The sequence below is a fragment of the Rhipicephalus microplus genome, chromosome 5 (genome assembly GCF_043290135.1).
Source record: "Rhipicephalus microplus isolate Deutch F79 chromosome 5, USDA_Rmic, whole genome shotgun sequence".
NCBI classification, from domain to species: Eukaryota; Metazoa; Arthropoda; class Arachnida; order Ixodida; family Ixodidae; genus Rhipicephalus; species Rhipicephalus microplus.
The window spans coordinates 125,455,766-125,479,112 of NC_134704.1; the positions used below are offsets into that span (position 1 = coordinate 125,455,766).

General features: G+C 44.5%; 1 protein-coding gene across 4 annotated transcripts in view; it reads right to left on the reverse strand.

The window, feature by feature from the left end:
- The window catches only part of LOC119174246 (DCC-interacting protein 13-alpha), a 79,778-nt gene that overhangs the window by 25,829 nt on the left and 30,602 nt on the right, over positions 1–23,347 (reverse strand). For all 4 annotated transcript variants that reach the window (XM_037425076.2, XM_075895925.1, XM_037425078.2 and 1 more), the window contains exons 12-18: positions 22,482–22,611; positions 18,711–18,799; positions 11,762–11,896; positions 7,163–7,290; positions 6,085–6,193; positions 5,076–5,162; positions 2,611–2,698 (exon numbers count right to left, since the gene is read on the reverse strand). In XM_037425076.2, coding sequence (XP_037280973.2) covers positions 2,611–2,698; positions 5,076–5,162; positions 6,085–6,193; positions 7,163–7,290; positions 11,762–11,896; positions 18,711–18,799; positions 22,482–22,611 — 766 coding nt within the window. The remainder of the gene's footprint in view (positions 1–2,610; positions 2,699–5,075; positions 5,163–6,084; positions 6,194–7,162; positions 7,291–11,761; positions 11,897–18,710; positions 18,800–22,481; positions 22,612–23,347) is intronic.

Below are 23,347 nucleotides of genomic sequence, written 5' to 3' on the forward strand. Positions count from 1 at the left end.
TGGACTGGGAAAGTGTCCCCCATTTGAACGATGAACGAATGAGCTAAGCAGGTCGGGGTCACGCAGGCCGTGCAAAATCTCATCCTGTACCATTTTCTCTGCTGTGGTTCTGAAATTGCAGTTGTTCGCCAACCACCGCAGCGCTAGAATGAATTAAATGGGAGTCTCGTTCGCTTCTTGACCTCTTCGCCGGAATCGAGCCTGTACGCAGAAAGCGTCTTCAGGCGGCGCGAAGTATGCGTCCAGAACAGCCAAGGTCTGCTAGTGCGTGTCGCATGTTGCGCCATCTCCTGAAGCCTGGACGCCGTTAAGCAGCGTCTGCTCGTCAGCAGCCCTGTAGTAGGCTTGTAGTCCATCCACTCCAAGCGCGTTGAGCAGCGACGCCTTTTTCGCGTCTGGCGTAGCGTACGAGGCCGCTGCGTCAACGTACGCTTGCACGACGCGACGCCAAGTTTTCCACAGACGCCAAGTCTTCCAAGTCGGAGGCACACCAGGGCATTGCAGGAACAGAGGTGGTGGAATTGCGGGGAACATGCTGCTGCCGAGACAGATCAGATGCGGAAATAAATGTAGAGCCGCCCCACGCGTAAAAGTCCGCAGTCCCGTCAATCTGCCGAAATATCCTTAGGTAGCATCATGAATGTGAGCCGCACAGCAGAAGAAAGTAGAACGAAGAATGGCTCACTATTCAGCAGGATAGATGCGGAGCAATGCAAGTATGGTCTCAGTGTGTCACAAGCAGGTAATTTTCAGGAAATACCGCATCAGTGGGGTAACTTACACGGATGCTGAGTCGACAGCACGAGGAAGAAGGCTGGAAGCGCACCTTGACGCCTGCTGCACGTGGATTTAAGAACGTCATCGCCAAAGTGTAGTATTGTGCGGCGGACGCGCCGCACGGAGAGCACAGGGCACGGCGCTGGAGTGCCGGCCGACAAGAAGTACGCAGCAGCCGGTAGCCAAGCAGGAACTCCTTTTATGTATGTACACAAGCATGCTAACATATAGATATGTACAACCCCTAGGGGCTAGCCAACTGGTTTTAAAACCGGGACCGAAACCCCGATACCACACATACCATTTGTCATGATAAGGAAATAGTGACGAGAGAGAAAACAGTGTCGAAACAGCGCGTGAACCAGCGTGAAGAATTTACCCTGATGCTTCGCAGTGTGTAAGAAGGATTCGCATGCTTGAGAGTTCGTCTTTCAGCAGTCGAGTTGTGCACATCAAGATAGATCACTAATGCGGTAAATCGTATTGTTTTGTGTTTGTTTTCCATGCTTATTGAGCATAGCAAGGTCACATATGTATACACAGCACAGGTAGGTGACTCACATGTCTGTGTTTACAATTTTTGCACAAATTTTTAGTACTTGCACTAGAATAACTTTTCAAAATAATCTACATTCATCTCCTTTTGGAATATACCTGCGTGGTCTGGGACCCATGCACAAAGGAAAATAGTAATACACTAGAAAACCTACAAATAAAATTTGCTCGATTTATTTTTCGCTCGTACAAACACTTTACGTCAGCCAGTGATTAGCTTCAGACAACCAACTTGGAAGCCTTACATCTGCAGCGATATCACGAAAGATTAAAATATACGTACCCGCTCTATCACGATAAGCTTGGCATTGATTCAAGTGCGTATTATTGAAAAAGTCATGCGACGACCCACGCAGGCAGATCATTAAAAAAAATTACTGGAATTTTCTTGGAGAACCAACTCGTACATGGGCTCTTTTTTCCCACGAACTGTACGCGAGCGGAGTCGCTTCCCTGGTGGGGTTGTGCAGGCAGTGACAGTGGCATCATTCTTAGCGGAGCTATAGAACTTATGACATGTCTACCAGCCATATTTTTACTCTTTGTTTTGTGACGTCACAATTCTTTTTTGCTTGCTTTCATGCATTGTTAGTACACATGTGATGTTAGTATGCATTTATGTAGGTGGTATGCTGTGAGCAATTGCATGCCATGCACTGTATATTTTTCTTTTTTTACTGCGTTCGAAACTGTGTTTGCGGCATTTTCTGTGCGAATATACTGTGAAAATGCTCAGTGTGCTATATTTATACGCTACCCACTCCTGCTTATGGCTTCATTTTGAAGCCCTGTAAATGAATAAAATAAAAAAATAAAAATATATATTTTAAAATAAAAATATATATTTTAGCGGTTCCTTGAGATTCCTTGTATCAAGAACTGTAGTTTGAGTATGAAGGAGGAGGTGCCACAGTCAAGCGGTATTGCTAGACAATGACAATTTTCTAATGTCGAAAGCCATTTACAGCAAGCCACAGTCCCCTGGAATAAATTCCTAGGCACACAGAGACTGAGAAAAATGTGAGACTAACACAGCAATGACGGAAACCACTGAACACTACAAAGAGTTCATTTTGGTCAAACTATGCGGAGGAGCAAGACACAAAAAAGAAGCGAGAAAAACAAGCGCAGACTAACAGCTGGTTTTATTTGTCTTGTTTGTATCGCTTCCCTCTCCGTGTCTCGTCCCACCAAGCAGTTTGAATAAAATGAACTCTTACCAGCTAGCCCAACTTTCCATGCTGTTTACTGCAAAGTGTAGTTGGCACCAGCACTCACCTCTTCAGCACTTGTGTTCACTTCAAAGACGTGGCACCTGTAGGTGGGCGGGCCTTCGCCAGGGTTAATTGTGATGAAGCCCAACAACCTGCAAAAATCCATGAAGTGTAAATGAATTCCAGTCCCTGTTTTGTGACTGACTTTTATGACTGACGGGCAGAACAAACAAGGGAAATCTCAGCATCAGGCTAATGTTGTAATGTCAATAGGCTTGTGCAAATATGCAGGCAATTCAAATACTCAAAACCAACAGTGCAGTATGTACTTGAATTCGCCTCGAAACAAATTTAAATTACGGAAAATTTCGAATGATTAAGTGTAGGTTAGTTTGCATGTAAACACCCTGTAAAGGTGGTTACATGCAAAGGTGTTTACATGTAAAGGTGGTTACATGTAAAGGTGGTTAAAGGTTTCGCTGCAATCTACAAGTGCTGCACCGCGAATACACCTACACAGAGAAAATCCGCACTGCCATGAAGCATCACTTCGAGAATAAATGAACATACCATTACCTTCACATTTATTGATCATTTTCTAAGTTTAAAAGCTTGTTATACTAGCTTATATGCTCCAAAGATAAAAAATTTTAAAATGCAACGTATTGCACAGGTCACCACTTGTATTCTACTGAAAGCCAAATCATCCTACTATTCAAAGTTGCATCCGGTTCCTTTGAACTAAAAAGAATGACATTTGCACATACCTTGTTTCAATTAAAAAAAAAACATATTGTGGAGGTTAGCTGGGTCACAACAAATACTGTAATTACTCGAATCTAACGCGCACCTTTTTTCCGGTTAAGAGAGTTCATAAATCGCATGTGCGTTAGAATCGAGTACGAAAAAAAAATGAATACGGTCATTCTATTCCCATCGGCATTTCCGAAATGGCCGCCCCCTATGTGCGTCAACATGGCGTGTCGGCCATTTCTACCTATGTGTTTCCCATGTGCGGCACTTCGTACGTGTGCTGAGGAGTTCGTCATCTGGTAGTGCATTAGCATTGACGGCATGGAAGGGCCGACTCCAAAAACTCGACGAGTGTACCACGATGCCGCTTTTAAAAGAAAAGTCATCGCGTGTGCCGAAACGCACGTAAATTGGGCCGCATCGCGGTCGTTCCCGAAATGTGTGCGTGGGACTGGCAGAAACAAAAGCAGAATATTGTCGACAGCAAAGATTCACACAAAGGCTTCAGTGGACCACAGCAGGGTCGGTTTCTGCAAATTGAAGAGCTGCTCGGCGAGTATGAGATTGAGCAGTGAGCGGCACAGTGGCCCGTGACGACAGAACTGCTCCAAGTGCAGGCTATGCAGTTAGCCATAAAAAAGGGCTAATGCCAAGCCAGTTTAAAGCGAGCAGGTGCTGGCTAACTAACTTTATGAAGAGGAAAGGCTTTTCCCTCGGAAGGCGAATGGGCATATGCCAAAAGTTGCCAGAGGAGTACGAGGAAAAGCTTCACAGTTTTCAGAGGTTCGTCCTAAACTTGCGGCACAACAGCGGCTACCTGCTTGGGCAAATCGGGAATGCCGATCAGACGCCTCTTTACTTCGACATGCCTGGCACCACAACTGGCGAGAAGAAGGGGGCGAAGCAAGTTCGCGTGCTGACATTGGGCCACGGTAAAACTAGAGTGACGGCAATGCTCCGTTGCACGTCAGATAGGCACAAGCTTCCCCCGTACCTCATATTTAAATGGAAGACGCTCCCGAAAGGAGTCGTTTTCCCGAGTGGTGTGGTCGTGCGGGCCAATGAGAAAAATGGGTGCGCGTTGCAATCGATGTCTTACTTTTTTTTTTTTTTTCGTCGTGGAAACCGGGTGCGCGTTACAATTGAGGGCGCGGTAGAATCGAGTAAATGCGGTATGGTTATTTTTTTTTAATATGTGATATATATACTATTCAAATTCAATTCAATATTATTTAAAGAAAACACTATTCGCTACGAATTCGCTTTGAACCTAAAATTTACTATTTGCACAAGCATAGCTTCCTCACAACAGCTTCATGCAATTCAGTAGCTCCTCACAACAGAAATAACTTGATTTAACCAGCTGCCAGCTTGTAAAAAGATCATGTGGTACATGACACCAGCGGGCAGAAAAAGAGAGTTCCGTACTCGCCGTCATGGCTACTAGCGATGCTGACTAACACTCCCACTTTAAATGCATATGTACATCCCGTAAAGCAGATGGGGGATGACAGCCGCTATTGCTCAGCTAATAAGCATCCGATGCGTTATCTTTTCGTGCACTTCACTTTATTCATACTTCATCATAAATTACTACGTACAAACTTCCCTATACTTTCCTTGACTTTCTTGTCTGCTATTTTTAATAATTGTTACGCCTAACGAAAAAAATATACCAGCCCTTAAAACTTCTTTCTTTCATTGAGTTAACCTGGTATGACACAATCAGGCGCGACCGTAATATGTAACCTTTCTTGAATGACACAAGGCACTCACCGGTTGTTCTCCTTGTGAACTGTCCAAAAGGACACGTCAGCCAATGGGAAGCAGGCACGCACAGCCTGATGTGAAGGGTCCAAAATCCTGCACAGTGCAAAATACAAAAAAAATACCTCGTAAGAACACACAACACACGACAACTCTCATCTATTTTGTTACTATGCCCACACCGATGAACCATTAATCAGAGAGGGTGATAACTCTTCATTTTTTTTAATCTCTCCCAGAGAAGATGCCTAATCATAGATATGTAGGCACTTTCTTCCTGATGCACTTCTAGACAAAACATACGCGCTGCAGCGAACTTGGCGCAGTGAAGGCTGACAAGCAACCGACTTCCACGTAGATCACAATAGATTTTTAAGCCATTTAATTGTACAACATTTTCACTACTTAGAACATTTTATTCGGGACAAACCCTGTCACACTCTTTCACTACTAGGAACATATTAGGGGAAGGCTTTCAAGTCCGGTGAGTGAGGGAAACATTTTTTTAAACTGAAATTAATTGTTACAGTAATAAACAAAAGCTTTAGCTTAGACTAATAGAATTTAAACACAGCTAGGGAAAACTGAACGGTGTGCACTGTTTCTATATTCCCGTGAACAATGTGAATGAATGAACAGGAATACACAGAGAGGCTTTTTCTTTTCAGACACATAAATTCAACAGGAGATGAAGCTGAAAAAGTGTACAGTGTGATTCTTATGATGTAACCAAAGTACAGCATTTAGAGATGACAAAATTCTACCAGACAAGTTTCCGCCAGTGGGGTTTAATCCCATAATTTTTGCATCATGTGCAAAATACCCTGCCGCCTGCGTTGCAACAGCTGCCGTTCCCCCGTACACTTTCTTGAGCCTTTTTTTTTTTTTCATCAGTGCGGCCACACGTTCGTTTCGCATCATAGGCAATGCACATCTACAGCCATAACTCACGCAAAGTGCTCGACTAGCCTTGACGAAACCTGGTCGTGCTGTTCCGCGACCAATGGTGGTGACTGACCTGAGTTCCTTCTGGCTGACCACCATGTGTGACTCGGCCATCTTGAAGACATTGTGTGCCATGCGGGCAGCCAGGATCAGGCGCATGGTCTCGCAGACCAGCTGGTCTCCTGCGAGAAGTTGGCACCATCCTAATACATCAGCTGCCGCGTCAAGCAAAGTTGGACACAGTTAAAAAAAACTGTGCTGGACTGCACGGCAAGACATATCTTACGATTCTTTGCTTTCTTCCAAAATTAAATGGCTCATACTAAACTAACAAACAGGAAAATCACACAAAAAACGAGGTAAGTGTCTGGCGCACTACAAGTAGCCCCGATGGATAAAAAGATCTCGCATGTTTATGTGCCGTAACCGCAATGTGACTACGAGTCAAGCTGTTGTGGGGAGTTCCAGGTCAGTTTTGATCAACCATGAACATTCGCTGCCCCTAACTAAAAGAGCAAAGCCAGTTTTGCACCTCACCCCCCCATCGAAATGAGGCTGCCATAGCTAAGATAGTTAAGAGGTGAACTCGTGTTCTCATCAGCAGCCTGTACCATGAAGAGGCTAGTGGTACTTGGCTATGTATGCCATTGTAGTGACAGAATTATTTGCAAATGTGCCATGCCTGTACGGAGAAAGTAAGTCTGAGATACCAGACATACAATGAGAAGGAAGAGTGTGGGAAGTGAACCTCTTGCAGCTCTCTAAGAGGGCCATGCACCCACTGTGAGAAATGCAGCGCACCAGAGCTCGGCCACAGTTCTCTAAGTCATAGTTCCGAGACCACCAACCTTGGCAGTGGGCTAACTTCCTTCCACTGTAAGTGGGCAATACTGCGGCCCAGTAAGCATTCCTAGCTTTCATAACACATAGCTCAGTACGATCTTGTCTGCTAGTTGATCTCGCATGTATGTATCACTGCAGCACATAAAATCTTGACATAAATATGATAACAGATGTCTGTATGGTAACAGCACCTTTTTTTTAGTGTGTACCCAACGAGTCCGTGTGCAGAAGCTCTTGTGCGCTGATCACATAGACACAGCTGAGGCCGTGGAGCACAGCAGTGTTTTTGGCAGCCATAGCCCACTCACCTCTGTCACAGGGCACTTGCATGGAGCCGAGGAATCGCACGGTGAAGGCCTCCCAGAAGGAGCACGACGCATCCTTGGCAGACTCCATTGTGATAGAGGAACCGCACTGGTCAAAAGGGTTGATGCGTCTGCACCACAAAAACAAAAGGGGCAAGAAAGAACGAGCTTGGGAGTGTGTCAGCAATGCAATTGCACTAAGATGAAATGACTGCAAGTATAACTAGCTTGATAAGTTATGATGTTTTCAATCCCAAAGCCCCATGTGGGCTATGAGGGCCACATTGGTGGAATGTTTTTAACTAATCTTGGCTTAGCTGGTGCCCTTGCTTGGTATGCTCTTAAGGCACAGCACCAGCTTTTGCTGCAACATGCCTTAGTACCATATCTACTCGCGTAATCCTTGCACTCACATAATTCTCGCATCCCCAACTTCGCCCAACAAAAATAACGATCCCTGAAAATGGCAGCTGTAATGTTGTCTGCACCTTCCAACTACTGATGATAACGCACGTCAGCAGGGAGCCATTTATTCAGCACTATGTGCACTTTCAACGCACAAAGCCCTAATCCAAGCCAAGCCAAAGTGGCAAGGGTGCGTTGCGACGTGTTGTGTCTGTTCCATGGTTACACTATGAGGCGATATGGAAGCTACAAAGAAAACAGGGCCAGCAGTAGGCACGTTGAAGTCGACGAGCTTTGTGCTCCCTACTGGCGACGGCAGCACGGGCAGTTCAAAGCCACCAAGATGTGCTGGGCCTTGCATGTGCACTAGGAAGGATGATAAAACTTTATTTCGTCCGAGGGTAACGTGGACAATTCCATGTTAGATAGTCATCAGCCCAAGGTTGACTTCTTTTGCTAACCTTGTGTGGGCTCCTGTTGAGTGACCAACGCTACCACTATGCCCGCAAGTTTTGCCTACGGTATTTCAAAACTCTAGTTTTTGCTTGTAGCTTTTTCGTCTCAAATAAATCTTGTCTTGTGTTGAACCTGTGGTGTTAATGTTCAGGTAAGTCTTGATTAGTACTTTGCAAAGTTTGTAGTTATTTTTCACTTTCACTTTATTTTCTTAAAGTCCCCACGTAGGGGCATTAGATAAGGGGTGGAGTACAAGAAGAATTCATAACATTAGACCGATCAGGATGAGAAATGATCTTTTACAGCTTCAATAAATTCTTTTCAGCTTTTACAGCTTCAATGAATGCTTCAACGAATGCAATGAACGCTAGTTTGTTGCTAGCGTCAGAATCCCGATTTGCCGCCACTTCGTTTTTTTTTTTTTCATTTTCGTTTCTTCTCGCTTTGTACTCTTTCGTGAAAAATTTTCCTCACGTAATTTCCACACTCCCCAACTTTTCATCGGTTTTCTGTGAAAAAAAAGTGTGAGAATTATGTGAGTGAATATGGTATATAAGTCACCGCCAACATTCTTTTATGCACACCCAAATTAACTGCATTAGTGCCTTTGTATTCTGTGCCATCAAGATAAATAATAACGCCCGGCTTAAGCGAGACTTGCAGTGCAGTCAAAACAAAAGCTGGAAGGGTCGTCTCTCTTGAGCCCTTTTTAAACACTCTTAAGGGGAGATGCTACTCGAAGACACTATTTTTTTTAATATTCACCCTAGAGGAATGAAACTTGAGCTGTTTATGCAACTTTTTTATGCTGATTTCAAATATATAATTAGTTTTCTTGCAACTTACACACTTTTAGCTGTGCAACATGACAAAGTGAAAACCTTAACCCTTTTGCCCCCCTCTTTACATCCCTAAACTTCTGTAAGTTTCGACAATTCATAGTTCATAAGGCTTCAAAAGAAGTGTAGAGTGGAAATAACTAATTAGGAAGCACATACACAATATGTAATACGCGTGAAAAATAATAGACAAAAAAGTCCATATTTCACCTACCCTAGTAAAGGTATGCATACAATTTTTTATTATACAATAAAATATTTAAATTTAAACTAGATAATTGCATTTGTCATACTTTGGAAAAATTTGGGCAAAGTTTCATGGAGATCCGAGCACTAGAAGTGCCCGAAAAAGGAGGTGCACATTGGAAAAAACGGCAAAATTTGTGTTTTGAGAAAAACGAGTTTTAAAGTTAAAATTGAGTTTTTATTTATGAAAGATATCATTAAATCAGATGAATTTTGCACACCAAAAAGAACAACCCTTCTTGTTGTGGCCACTGCAACTAAAATACGCCAGCACCATTAGTGCGTCCCTCTCAGCTTTTTCAAGCAGACTCCTCACAGACATTTCGCTCGCAGACAGGGCCATGAAACGCTTGCCAAACTTCTGCTCCATCTTGCAGAGCCTTGAGTCAATCGCAAGCCAGGAAGAAGTTCAACAGAACTGCAAAATCCAAACTAAGTTCAGTGTCATGCCATTTTGCAGCCATGTTTGTTCCACATACCATCGTACATAATGGCAGTGTCGTTCCTGCTAAGTTCTCTCACTGCGAGCCGAGCTCTTTCGACCTTTCAAGATTGGCGCAGACGTCATCCATTGCCGCATCACGAACTTTCCGGCTGACAGGTGTGAATGACTTTCGATGCATTGGCTTTTGCAAGCCAACAACTGCCGCAAATCGGACCAGGTGCTCGTAGCCTATTCCTACAGAGCGCGCCGCACAAAGGCTTTCACTTGCGAGCAATGCCTTTTTTCATTCACCACGAAGATAATTAAATGAGAAAAGCATTGTTCAGCTGCGATGCTTGACAAGACATGGACCCCGCAAATAGGTTTCACAGCACATACAGGGGCGCAGTGGCCAATGGCGGTCCTCAATTCGTAACATGTGATAAGCCAGTCGCGGCGCTTGAAAAACGCACAGAAGAGTGCTTTTTTTTATAATTTCTTGCGCGGCATCAGCAAGAGAAATTGTTGTTATTTGAAGAGTGAGGCTCGACTCTTCGACTCGTGCAATCAACAATGGCGAGCGGCGGCGCATTATCGGCGGCAAGGTGCTCGAAGACTGTACACTTTGGACCTTTTAACAGGCACCTTGTGCTCTTTAGATGCAATATTAAAGCATTGCCAAGTAAACCTCGACCTGTATTATTTTTTTTATAACAGTAGAGGTACTAATCTTATCAAAACAGGCGAAAATGAAAAATCGGTAATTTTGAAAAAAAATCGCGTTTTTCGACTCGCATCTCCCCTTAAGGCAACTACTACAAGCACACTTGCACGGTACCCGCTACACCATAAACCATATTAATTTTCGTGTAATGAGGAAGCATCTACCATGCCCTTATTCGTTATTCTTGGGAAAAGCATGGTACGCACTACCTATGATGGCGTCGTCAGATGTAATGGTTGCACGGTAATAGGAGGACCGATCCCGGAGGCAGCCCATACGGCTGAACGTCATTGAGCTAGTGTACGTTATCTGTACATTATCATTGTTACACAGTGCTATTTCTAGCTGTAGAGTAAAATGTAGAATAAAAAAAAGTTGTGTAGGGTAAAGTGGGGTCATTTTGACCTTGGTGTAGGGTATTTTCCAAAAATTAGTTGGCAACAGTGCTGACACCTGGCTGTTACTTACCTGTCTTAAAAGTCTTTATTACGCATGTTAACATGATTGCTTACCCAACACGAAGCCTGCACAGGGTAAGTTTGCAACAAAGTTTCAAACACCGGCATAGCTCGGTGGTAGAATATTGAGCTGCCGCACAGAAGGCAAAGGTGTGATTCCCATTCTGTCCTCAATACTTTTTATTTATTTAGCTGTTTTAGGGGCGAAGTTTCTTATGACGTCACCCGTTTGTCTCCCGTTATCCTTTGTAACTTCTAGCGGCACATACCCGAAAGAGCGAGTAAGTGCCACAGGGGACAGACTTTGAGGTGTGAAGTTTCTTAAGCCCTGGGTCGTGTGTCCTCGATGTATATAGTAGGTAGCTACCTCTTTAGTTTTTGGAATGTCCGCTAGATGACTGTACTTGTATATAATCAATATATGATGAAAAGATGCCAGATGGTTGTACTTGGAGTGTTCACTAGACTGATAAACATACAGACAGACAGACAGACAGACAGGCAGACAGACAGACAGACAGATGAACAGATGCACGGACGGACACATCGACCCATGGTTGAACGAACAAACGGACGGATGTTTCGCCCAACTCATCATTATTATGTTCGTAGATATACAGTGATTTTTAAAATCTCGCGCAATAGTGGTTACGGACACTGGCTGTGGTATACAACTACGATTTCAGAATCAGTTGCTTGGAATACGAGCGTGTAACACTCATATTGTCCACGTTAAACATTCGTATTTCAAGTAATCATGAATCATTAACTTGCCCAAGGAGTTGTTTTGGCCAGAGCTGGCCCTTGTTGTGATCTCATAACAGCTTTTGCTGTAAAAAAACAAACACTGCAACCACGATTTGATAACTGTGACTTTAAGGTTATTACAGCCACACCACAGCTGCCTAACTATCATCGCACATGAATTTCATTTTTCCTCAAGGGACAACTCTTCACAGTCGCAGTGTTCCTGCCCCAAATGACCGACATCAAATTGTTTCAAGCAGCAGGAGAAATGCTTTTTTTTTTTTTTTTGCTGGCTATACGTACACAGCTGGTCCATCTTTTGGAGAGTGCCCAGATGAACCTTTGTCCTCTGATGGGGAGAACATGTCAAACTGGATGGGAGTGTTGGCCAGCTCTTTGAGGTCCTCTTTCGTGGCCGGCCTCGGCCGTGGCATTTTTCTGCAATGACAACAATACGATAGGCTTGTTCAAATATTACTTTTATGGCTCCAAGTAGATGCCAATTAGTACTAAATAATTAAATAATTTTTCAGTAAATTTGAAGATTAGCAGGATATGACATAGCTGGAAAAATATGTTATGTTTAGGCATGTGTGAATATTCGAGCGCTTTGAATATCAGAATGAATAATACAGTATTCGAACTATTCTAAATGAACAAATGATCATATATTACACTGAGTAAATTCCCTCTGTAAAGGTTGTTTAACTGCAGTTGAGAAGTGCTATGCCAAGAAAACACATAACCAAAAGAAATTCTAACAGTCCCGAAGCCTCACGTCAAGGTTAAAGGAACATATTACGCTCAGATCGAACAATTCTATTTAAAGTTTTTGTTACTATGGCTTATATGCTAGGTGTAATAAATTTTAAAGAGTAATGTATTTCACCGGTTATCACTAGCATCTTACTTGAAGAAGCACCGACCAAAAATATCCCACTTTTTTTTTTGCAATAGGTAGCTTATGACCCACTTATGATGGCTAGAAACCTCCTTTGAACAAGTATGTGACGGTTATTTTTTTTATAGACATTTTTAGAGTGCCCAGCCACGGTTTCGGTTTTAAGGAGCACTCAGCCAGGCAGGAGCAGTTTCGATGGTTAGGTAAACACAGCTGGCAATATGACCATTGAAAGCTGTGACGTAAACAACACGCGTGACCAAGAGCTACATTGACCAGCCAACACAAACTCCCGACATAGGTTTGATTATGCAAAAACTGCATTGATGTCAGTGTTGCGAGGTGCTCCACATTTCACTCAGTTGCATGGGATGCACTCTAAAATTGATATTAAATATGTTTTAGGCCATATTTGCCCTCGATACTTCCTAGATGTTGCGTATGTCTCCACATAAATCTATCTCATTCTCTCGCCCTGAACATTTTGTGCCAGTCCTTTATCACATTCAAATATTGCTACTGTTTAATGTTTCTTCCCCTTTGCTTTAAACGAAAAAGAATGACATTCAAAGTTATCCCACTGGGAACTGCTGATTTGGAGCAATTTTCGGAGCAGCCTTTGGAGCAGTCAAATTTTAGTTTTGGAGCACTTTGGAGCAGTGAAATATTAGTTTCGGAGCACTTTTGGAGCAGTAAAAATTTAGTTATGGGGCATTTTTGAACAGGTAATCTTGCTATCAGAAGCATTTTACAGCAGTAAAATTTTAGCTTTAGAGCAGGTAACCTTACTACTAGGAGCCCTTTGGCATAGGTATATATTCATAAAAGCACTTCGGAGAAGAAAGCATCTCAAACACTTTAATATTAAATAAACACTGACCTAGAACAAAGGATATATTTAGATTGAAAAAGGCTTCGAGAACTTTCACGTCGATCTATTTACCATCTCAGTTTTATTAATTGGGAAGAAAATATTGGTAATACATTTATAAATTGCATATTTCTGAATTTCGTGCTGAAATCTCTCCACGTGATACCACGAATTTCAATGTGTATTTTTTTTTTACTTTAGCAACATTTGCTGAAAGTAATTTCCTGAGACTTAGTACGTTAGGTCTAGAGCTATCTCAAAAGTCTGTTCCCTTTGTTTTTAGTACTAAGAGTTATGTAGGACCTAGTAAAAGAAAAACGTCAATATATATAAAGTCACGGCAATGAATACAATAATGCAACTATGTCAAGCCACCCGAATTTTCTTTTCGTGCATTTTCTTGCTTACCGAGAGTTCTCATGGCAAGCACAGTGATCTTGCAATTATGAAAAAGTAATTTACTAATGTCATAACTCATTAATTTGAACACGCTTAATTTAAACTTCCGGTTAATTATAACTGACGCTGTGGTCCCGTCAAAGCTACGTGTATACAATGGGCGAAAACACCCTGTAATTCGAGTGCGCAAGCACTTGCGACAATTAATTTGAACATACCGCACTACGAAACTGCTCTTAGCACCACGCCCAATCCCACGGCGGCACCTCTGACACCTCAAAGCTGTGTACAAAGATAGAAAAAAAGAAAAGGAAAGGCTGGGGCGGAATCTTTTCTCTCTCTCAAATCATGCCGATCTGGGACGCGCCTGTGCCACGTTTCTCCCTTTTCCGTCCCTGCCAGGCAGGACTCTCCCCTATCAACGCAGCGTGCAGAGAGAGAAGAAAAAATAAGCTGCCGCGGAGTGGTGGTACTGGTGGTTAGAAGAGGAAAGAGGAAGAAAGGCGCCCGATTTCTGCAGCCCGGTAGGGGGCACAGCACAGCGGCTCCACGAAGTCTTGGCTCTCTCTAAAATGTTGATCTGTGACGCGCCTCACCCTTTCCCATCCCTGACATGTAGAGAACTTTCTTACAATGCGGTGCGCAAAGAGAGAGAGAGAGGAAAAAGGAAAGCTGCTGTGGAGTGTTGGTTATCTCTCAAACCACAACCGCTGGATGACTATGCACCGTGTGGTGCGTAGTCATACAGCGGCTGTGCTCAAACGCCCATCTGCTTCTCTCCCCGTGTAAACGCTCCTCCTTTCTCGTCACATGCTGGCCACGCTGTAGCTGTGGCGCAGAGGGTAGCAGCGGAGACGCAGTCGTTGTCATCTTAACACCTAGTATATTGATGTTACAGACCTGTTTGCATGAAGGTAACAAATTCTCTCATTAGACATTACCGCTGTCTCTGGTTAAGATATTATTTACGGAGAAATGTTACGCCACGTATGTGCCGGACGAAGAAGGAAAAAGAAGCAAGGGGTGTGGAAGAAGAAGATCATCATCATCTGCCTGCGCCGATACGGCTCGTCCCTCGAACCGTGTATCAATAAACCCCCAGACGCCTACTGAGGTCGTAACAGAGTGGTGGAAGGTGCTGGGTATAGGAACCAACGACGGGACCGCTACCCCTCGGATTTCGCCGGAGTCGTCGCCTCGCCGGCCTGCCTCCTTCTTTGGCCATCATGCCTGACGAAACAGAAGCTCGGGAACCAGTCCCCAGCAGTTCTTGGCCGTATCACAGAGAGCCACGAACCTTCTCCGGGAGGGCCAATGACGACGTGGACTCATGGCTCAAACATTTCAAGCGAGTAAGCAACTGCAACAAATGGGATGCTGCCTCCCAACTGTCACGCGTTGTTTTCTACCTCACTGATGTTGCCCTCGTTTGGTATGAGAACCATGAAGATATTCTGACAACATGGGAACGCTTTGTTGAAGAAATCAAGAAGTGTTTCGGCAACTCAGCTGCAAAAAAGAAGCTTGCCGAGCAGAGTCTTGCACAGAGGGCCCAGCTATCCGGTGAGACCTGCACCGTGTATACTGAAGAGATTTTGAGGCTGTGTAGGGAAGTCGATTCCAGCATGTCGGAAGAGGACAAGGTGGGGCATTTGCTGAAGGGAATTGCAGAAGATGTTTACAACTTCCTTATTAGCAGGGAAAGCCTGACTTCAGTGTCTGACGTTGTACGGCACTGCCGCACGTTTGAAACCCTGAAGCAGCGCAGAATAGCGCCTAAGTTTGGTCGTCTGGCAAATGTCACCTCAGTAGCCAGCATAGAAGCGGCCTCAACTGGTGACCTTTCGGCAACCATCCGCCAAATTGTTCGGGAAGAGTTACTCAGACATGGCGAAATGACACGTGAACGGGCAGCTGCCACGTCTCCATCCTATTTCCCGCAGGACACCACTGCCCCACAGCTTACAGTTTATGAACATCCATCCGTCAACGCAACGGAGGTTGCAGGGCCTCGGCGTATTCAGCAGTCAAGTCCGGTTTTTTACGAGCGATCACAGTACCCTCAACGTTTCCGTTCCGTACGCCCATACCACCCACCGACAACTGATTTCATTGAATCTCGGGCTTACGCGAACGCTCGCAGACGTGAACACTTCGAAGAACGGCGACGACCTCGTCCTGCGCCTGTGTGCTACAACTGTGGTCTGACTGGTCACATATCGAGGTATTGCGATCGTTCGCGCATACCACACTATGATCAGTGGACAAGCTTGACCGATAAACCTGCTGTCCCACCTGTTCAAGGACACTGGCCCACCGACTCAAGACCCGGCAGCAGCTTCTGGCACGGACACTGGCGCAACAACTCCCCTGCCTCTGATCGAAGTGTGACGCCACCTCCTGCGCCTCGATCCCACCGGTCTCCATCGCCACGGCGCCGCCCATCGTCACCACATCAGGAAAACTAAACAGTGCGGCCGATGGGGGTGAGGTCGCTGGTGACTTGCTGCAAAACGAAATACCCCCGTCTGTGTTGATGTTCAAGAACAAGGTAGAAGTTTTTGTTGATGGTGTGTGTACGATGGCTTTGGTGGATACTGGTGCTACAGTTTCGATTATGAGTGCTGCTTTTAAACACCGTTTAGGACAAAAGGTGATGTTTTTGTGGGAGAAGGCAACAACATTCTGTGGCGTTGGTGGTAACTCGCTGTGTCCCATTGGTGTCTGTACCGCAGAAGTGTGCTTGGGTGATCAAGTGTTTGTCACAGAGTTTACGATTCTTCCAAGGAGCACACACGACATAATCCTGGGGATTGACTTCCTTCGAATGTGTGGCGCCACTGTTGATTGTAGAAATGGAGAGGTGTACATATGTGATGCTGCCCCTGGAGAACTATTAGAGAATTCAGACAGGGAGCACGGTGCGCTCCGGGTCAGTGAAGATAGCATTGTGCCGGCATTCTCTGCAGTCTGTGTTCCTGTATACTCTTCACGCATTGAAAACAGTGACAGTGCGTTCGACGCATTAGTGGAGCCCTTTCATCTCAGTTGCATTAAGAAGAACACATTGGTGCCGCATTGCATAGTGTCACTCGTTCAAGGACGCACAGGACTATGGGCGGTAAACTGTTCAGCTGAGTCGGTGGTTCTACCAGGAGGACTGAAGCTTGCCAAGTTCAAAACATACTCACCGATGGCAGTGGCTGCCCTCAGTGATGCTCCAGGTGGGGCCTCAGCCAATACTTCTACGGCCGATTCAAAACTTTTACCTATGATCGACAAGTCACTTACTACTGACAAACGCCGCATGCTTCTGGACGTTTTGTCGAAATACGTGGCGTAACATTAGTTATTAAAATACTGCCGCAATGACAGTGTCTAGCGATTTTATGATTTCTGACGTCGTGCCACGAGCCGCATAAAACTGCCCAGCGAGCCGCATGCGGCCCGTGGGCCACAGTTTGCGGACCCCTGAGATGGACGGTTTGGCGCAGTTTGGCGCAATTTGCGTCGATTTCATCAGGTTGGCGCAGCCAATCTTGTTTGGCACACTTTGACGCAGTTTGGCGCAGTTGGCACAGAAGTGGGATCCCTGCATTTGCACATGCCTTCTTCCAATCTTTAAAAATTTAGTGCAGGTTAGTTGGGTACGGGAAATACGCTCATTATTCTTAATAGTGAAGTTTAAAAGGATCCTGCAACACCTCTTGAGCATGGTCATAAACTGCTGACAATCAGTGGCCGAGGCTCTTGAGTACACCAGTGAGCCAAACATTATAGTGTGGCATGCAGCCTGGAATTCACAATTAATTCTAAATGTCAGCTAGAAATCAACTGCTCTTCACTCAACAAATGATGCCATAAACCCTAATGATGGCGTCATGAACCTCAAGTCCATGGCCCCTGGCTGCTTCGGGCTTCATAAGATGCATTGTTATCTAGGCCACCTGTACCTATGCGCACACTTGCAATCCCATTGAATGTAAGCCACACCTCCGAATAAAGAAGAGAAGAAAGTGCACAAGGTCACATGCACTGACAAACAATTGCAGTTTATTGCCCCCTTTTCATCAACCCTCTGCATCTCCTTCAGCCCACTCACTGGTACAAAAGGAGAGAGAAAGCACTTGAAGTGGGTTGGCGCATTCTTGAAACTTTGGTCATATTTAACGGGTTCCCAAAATATCTGCAACAGTCTATTCACGAGGCAATGATCTCCTTTATTATTAAAGCATTATTCAAAGGTCACATGTTCACATTTACATTACACTTACATCATATAACATCCTCTATACTTTTTTTCGCATAATTGTCTGTTAATTGTAATTAATGTTGCATCTAATAAAAAAAAAACCCTCAAGTGTACACTTCCTTCCTGCATTCATAGCAAGGGCCTCGTTCTGGCAGACTTGGTGCCTACTGGTAGTATACAAGGCAAAAAAAAAACGTCACTCGCTGTCATGGCTACAGATGGCGCTGACCAACGCTCCCAAGTTTAATTCACATATACACCCAATAATGTGAATGGGGGAAAAGCCGCCGTGGTAGCTCTGTTAGTAGAGCATCGAACGCGTTATTCAAAGGTTGCAGGCTCGGTCCCTGCCCACGGCAAGTTATCTTTTCATCCACTTTTCTTTCTTGGCATTTACATTACAATTACAACTAATAGCTTCCCTTATACTTTTCTTGGCATGATAGTTAAATCTCATCAATATTGTGTTTAACTAAGAAAACAAGCCCTTAATTGTACACTTGTTTACTCCTAGTTTTGGCACCTAAGGCAATTTACACTGCTAGATTGTTTTGTTGACAAATATTTCATTTATAGAGTTGACCTCCAGCAATGGTGGGCATTGTCACTCTAGCTGTGGCATCTAACTCACTTGGTGTTTAAAAAGAAGCTAGAGATTTTGTAGAGTGATTTCTCTGGGCAACATGCATAGCTTTCAATAATAGAGGCCACTGAGGTCACTAATATATTGTCCAAACAATAACGAACCCCGCTTTCGAATAGCTCTGGCAGATGACAGCTAATACTGTACAGGCTTGGAACAATACGCACTTTTTTTCTGAACACTTACCGTTCTTGACTCGGAGCAGCAGCAGCAGCAGCAGCAGCAGGCATAGAACCGGGTGCTGCTGCATTGGGTAGCGACGGGGTTCGCTCCGCCTGCGTCGTAAGCACACGACATATGAAAATGGTAAATGCATAGAGACACTGAGGAATGTCAAGCAACACAGCACCCCCTTTCTGTCCTTATACATACAGTGCTATCCACTGTTAGGGCGAACACTGCTCAGCATGGCCGCGCTTCGTGCAGCGCCAGTGTGCCAGCGCAGCCGCACATCGAAGCGAAGTGACTCGTGCGCACACGGAGACATAGGAGATGCTTTACGTCGTCTGCTACATCGTTTGAATGCACTATTCCATAGTAGCCAAGCACCAGTCTCGCTTGTCTGCAGTACTACAGCAAGAGCAGAGCACTCGAGTGTGCCACCTCTATTCGATGCGCGGCTGCGCCGGCTGCACCGGCACTCTACAGAGCACTGGCATGTTGAGCCCCCTAACAGTGGACGCCACTGTACATATAAATTCTTTATGTCAACTGTGTTGGTCAAGTGTGCTGCCCATGTGCTGTGGTGCCTAAACACGCTAGCTGCTGCAAGCCTCTCCGACTTGTTCGCTTCCCTACCCCTTACTTTAAAAGAGGCTGTTATAAATCTGTAAGTCAAATATTCTGAACGATATGACCTAGAAAAGCAGTAAGATATTGACAAGTGTAAGAAAAAGATCCACCGACAGCTTGCTTAGAGCTAGTTTCCTTGTACCTAGTTTCCATGCCAACAATAAAAGTTTCGTTTATTATCTGTCGCCAGGTGCAGTAGTACCAAGCCAAAAGGAAATGCCAATGTTGAAAGAAAGTGAGATGCTTTGCATGTGCACTACAATCACGTAGTGCAATTGTCACGTATCTGAGTGTGCAAGATATGCGACAGCCTTAAAGGCAAAGCTCCTGCAAACGAGTTGCTCCACTGCTTCGCACACTGAAAAACAGGAAGAATGGAATGTGCCATTTAGTTTGCACTATTCACATTGTACCGTATTTTATGAGGTCTAAGTCGGCCCCATTTCTAAGCCGACCCACTGCATTAGGAAGCGAGAAAAAAAAAAGAAAATATTGCTTTAAATGTAGGTTGTGAAAAAAACAGACATATGCACACACACACATATACAGGCACACAAATGACCATACACATGCACAGAAACACACACACAAACAAAAAAAGGAAATGTAGAATAACTACACACGAAGGCAGAGTAGATGACTCATCCAGCCTTTCACTGTGCACGTGCATGCATTTTCAATGCGATCTCTACTGAATGGAAAAAAAAATGAGACGTTTACACTAGCCTTGTGAAGCAAACAGCAAAGCTGGTTGATCTAAAGAGCTTAACTCGGATTTCTTGACTGATGCTAGGTTTTTCCTTGGTGAAGTTGAGTCGACCCACAGCCTGTGACAGGCCACGCAGAAAGGTCAAAACTCCAGCGCCAGAACTAACATGCGAAACCGGCTGTGGAAGCCCTGGGAGGAGGACAGGCCTTTTATCACTTGTACTAAGTTGGTGCAGCGGGCAAGCTTGACATGGCGACTGCCCAGACTGTTTCCACTAATGAGCGCGGCCGATAAGCAATGGTGCAGAGGGTTTTTTGCACACACCTGACGTTTTAGCTCAAGCTTTAAAAGCTCACTCTTAAAACCTGGTGACGCTTCTCTTAGACATGGACCCTGCTGCTGCATGGCAGCAGTCATCACGAGAAATTTGCGTTCAACGTGTCACCTACTCGCGCCAATGTTGTGTCTGACTAAGCTGAAGTACATGTACAGTCAGATTTATCATGAAAATGTCTATACAGAGATGTTTTCTAGTGTTAAAGCTGCTTAGTTCTGGCAGTAGATAGGCACAGCTCATATCATCTTGAGCCAACTTAGTGACGGCTATGCTCTCTTTCGCACTACAGTGTTCCTTCGGCACGAAACCGAAATTAATGGCAGAATGGCGCGTTTGGGTTTAAGCGTGAAGAAGGTCTATGTTTGCTCTATGCCCCACGCGCTGTCTAACATATAGTTCAGGATTCTAAGTGCAAAAGCACTGTTGGCAATAAATCCCATTCGCAGGTTCATCAGTAGCTTCTGTAGTGTTTGAAGACATCACCACAGTAGTACTGAAGTCGACTGGCTGGCTCATGTCTGTAACTAAAAAGGCGCAATATATTATGCGGTAGCGTGTGCCACACCTCAAGTTGCACTGTGCAGTTGACACTTGCAGACATACAATGAGACGTGGTCCCCGCCGAGGGTAATAATACAAGGCATAAACACTCCTTGGCGGTTACTGGCGTCGTCACTAGCTGCCTCGATACTCTCATTCTAGGTAACGGTAGGAACATTTTTCAAAATTTTTATCATTAAAGAGCACATATTTCTTACCCTTGAAACTAAGCTGGCTATAGAGTTTGGTGCGTGGGAATTTAAAAAAAAAGAAACCATGGGCCTAGATCTGACTAAATACGGTACTTATGCTTGACATATTGAAAGATAAAATTTTTTCTAACAAGACACATTGTTGCCATTGAAACTGACGCTCAACTACTCATAGATGCCATAAAAAATAGATGCCAATAAAGATGAAGAAAAGATTAAAAAGCAATGTCTCGGCCGGCAAACATTTTTCTTAGGCCACACAGAAGAAAAAACAGAAAAGATTCAAGGTTACTTGTTGAAGCGGCCCTGCGACACAAAGCGTGTTGTTTTCATCGTTTTTTTTTTATCTAACTGTGGAATGCACCGATATCAGTGCGAGAGTGGCAATGCAAAAAACAAAGCTTTTATAATTATATTTCTACAAAAAAACCACACTGTTTTCGAACCAAAACAATACACAGCGGCTGTTTTTGTGATCGGAAGTGACGCTTCGCCAGGTGAGACCGGCAAGATACGCTGTGCGTTTTGATCGTTTGGACGTGACATATCGCGAGCAACATTCACACGGTCCCAGACAGGCCACACTATTGTGCACTAAAATTCTAAAAGCACTTTTAATACTTCCTCGGCTACAAAAAGGTTTCTGCCCTCAAAATGTGGAAGTGTGAAGACAACTTAAAAACAATGCTAGGAGCTCTGCAGAACAGCCACCATGATGCGAGTCATCTGGCAAGTCTCTGTGGGAGTCTCGCGGTGATTGGAAGCGACCTTTGATGTCAGTGGAAGAGTGAAATGCAAAAAGAAACATTTTTTTCTCGTCCTCTGCTGGGGTTTTGATGTTTGAAGGCTAATAACTTCCATTACCGTGTACCGATTTCAACCTTTTTTTTTTAATGATACTTTGTATTCGGCTCTACATGAACTCCAGTGTTACAGAATGCAGTCGAAGGTGGTCGAAATTTCCAGAGCCCTCCACTACTACATCTGTCATAATCATGTGATGGTCTTGGGTCGTTAAACCACAAGAATTATTATTATCATTATTATTATTATTATTATTATTATTATTATTATTATTATTATTATTATTATGCAGAAAAAAAGCGTCGCAGGGCCCTTTAAATTGTCCATCTCAGTTGGCATCTGTTCTATGTTGTAAGCAACTTTTTCCAAGTAGATGAGATTTCGCTAGATTGTTAAGTCTGGAGCTGTACAATTTTGAACTCTGAAGCCTGCCCACATTCTTCCCACTGATGCGATCACTGCTGACAGCCCATAAGAGGCACATTAACTGGTTACGACAAACAAACTCATCCCCTAGATTGGGAAATCAGCATAACTTTGACAGTGACAACCCAAACTCATACCTTCCCTGCAGGCGCCTCCTTGGGAACAGAGTGTGACCTGCCGCCTGGGTGGCATTCAGCAGCGACGTTCATCACCGTGGTGATCCACTCGTCCCGTTCTGGCTCACTCAATGCCTGAAGCACTACCGACCTATGGCACACAATGTGAAAGAAGCACTTGCTGTAGCGCGAGAAGGTTTGCATGGCCTGGGAGAAAGGCATACCGTACTTCACTGGGCAAAACAGACGTGGACAAAAAGAAAAAGTAAAAAGAAAAATCACTGCCATATCCACAAAGAGAATTTTGTTAAGGAGCTTGCTCGGAGGTGCACGGGGCGTTTCTCGGCGAGACCATTTCTGTAGGAAGGTTTGTTAATGAGCCGGCACATGATATGTACGTCGAAGACAGCGTTCTTGGGCACCTTCCGCGGCCGAAACTGCACAGTATTGGCCACGTCGATCGGCACATTAACCCCCTGCCCCTTTATGCCATACTGGCCACTGCCGTGAGTCAAATGCCTAATGCTTGTAAATGGCAGACGTGGAAATATCAGATGTTCTTCAACAGGGTTGAGAGCAGGCAGGTGAGAGGGCTTGGGAGGATATCGCTACCTGTGCATAACACTCATCATAGGAACTCGTGACATGCTGCCATGCCTACAAAATGACTATCCTCGCCCTGTCGGCCTGCCTGATGGCGGCGTGTATTGGCACGGCCAGACCACACACTTCTTACACCCCTATTTTTACCTCTCTCTTTCACATACCTTTCTCTCCCACACTACCCATCCCCGTGTGGCATTGTTGAGGCGACCTCCTGAGAGAGAGAGAGTTACGACCCCACACTTTTCTCTTTACTTCCCTTTTGTTGAAATCTACTTCGAGGA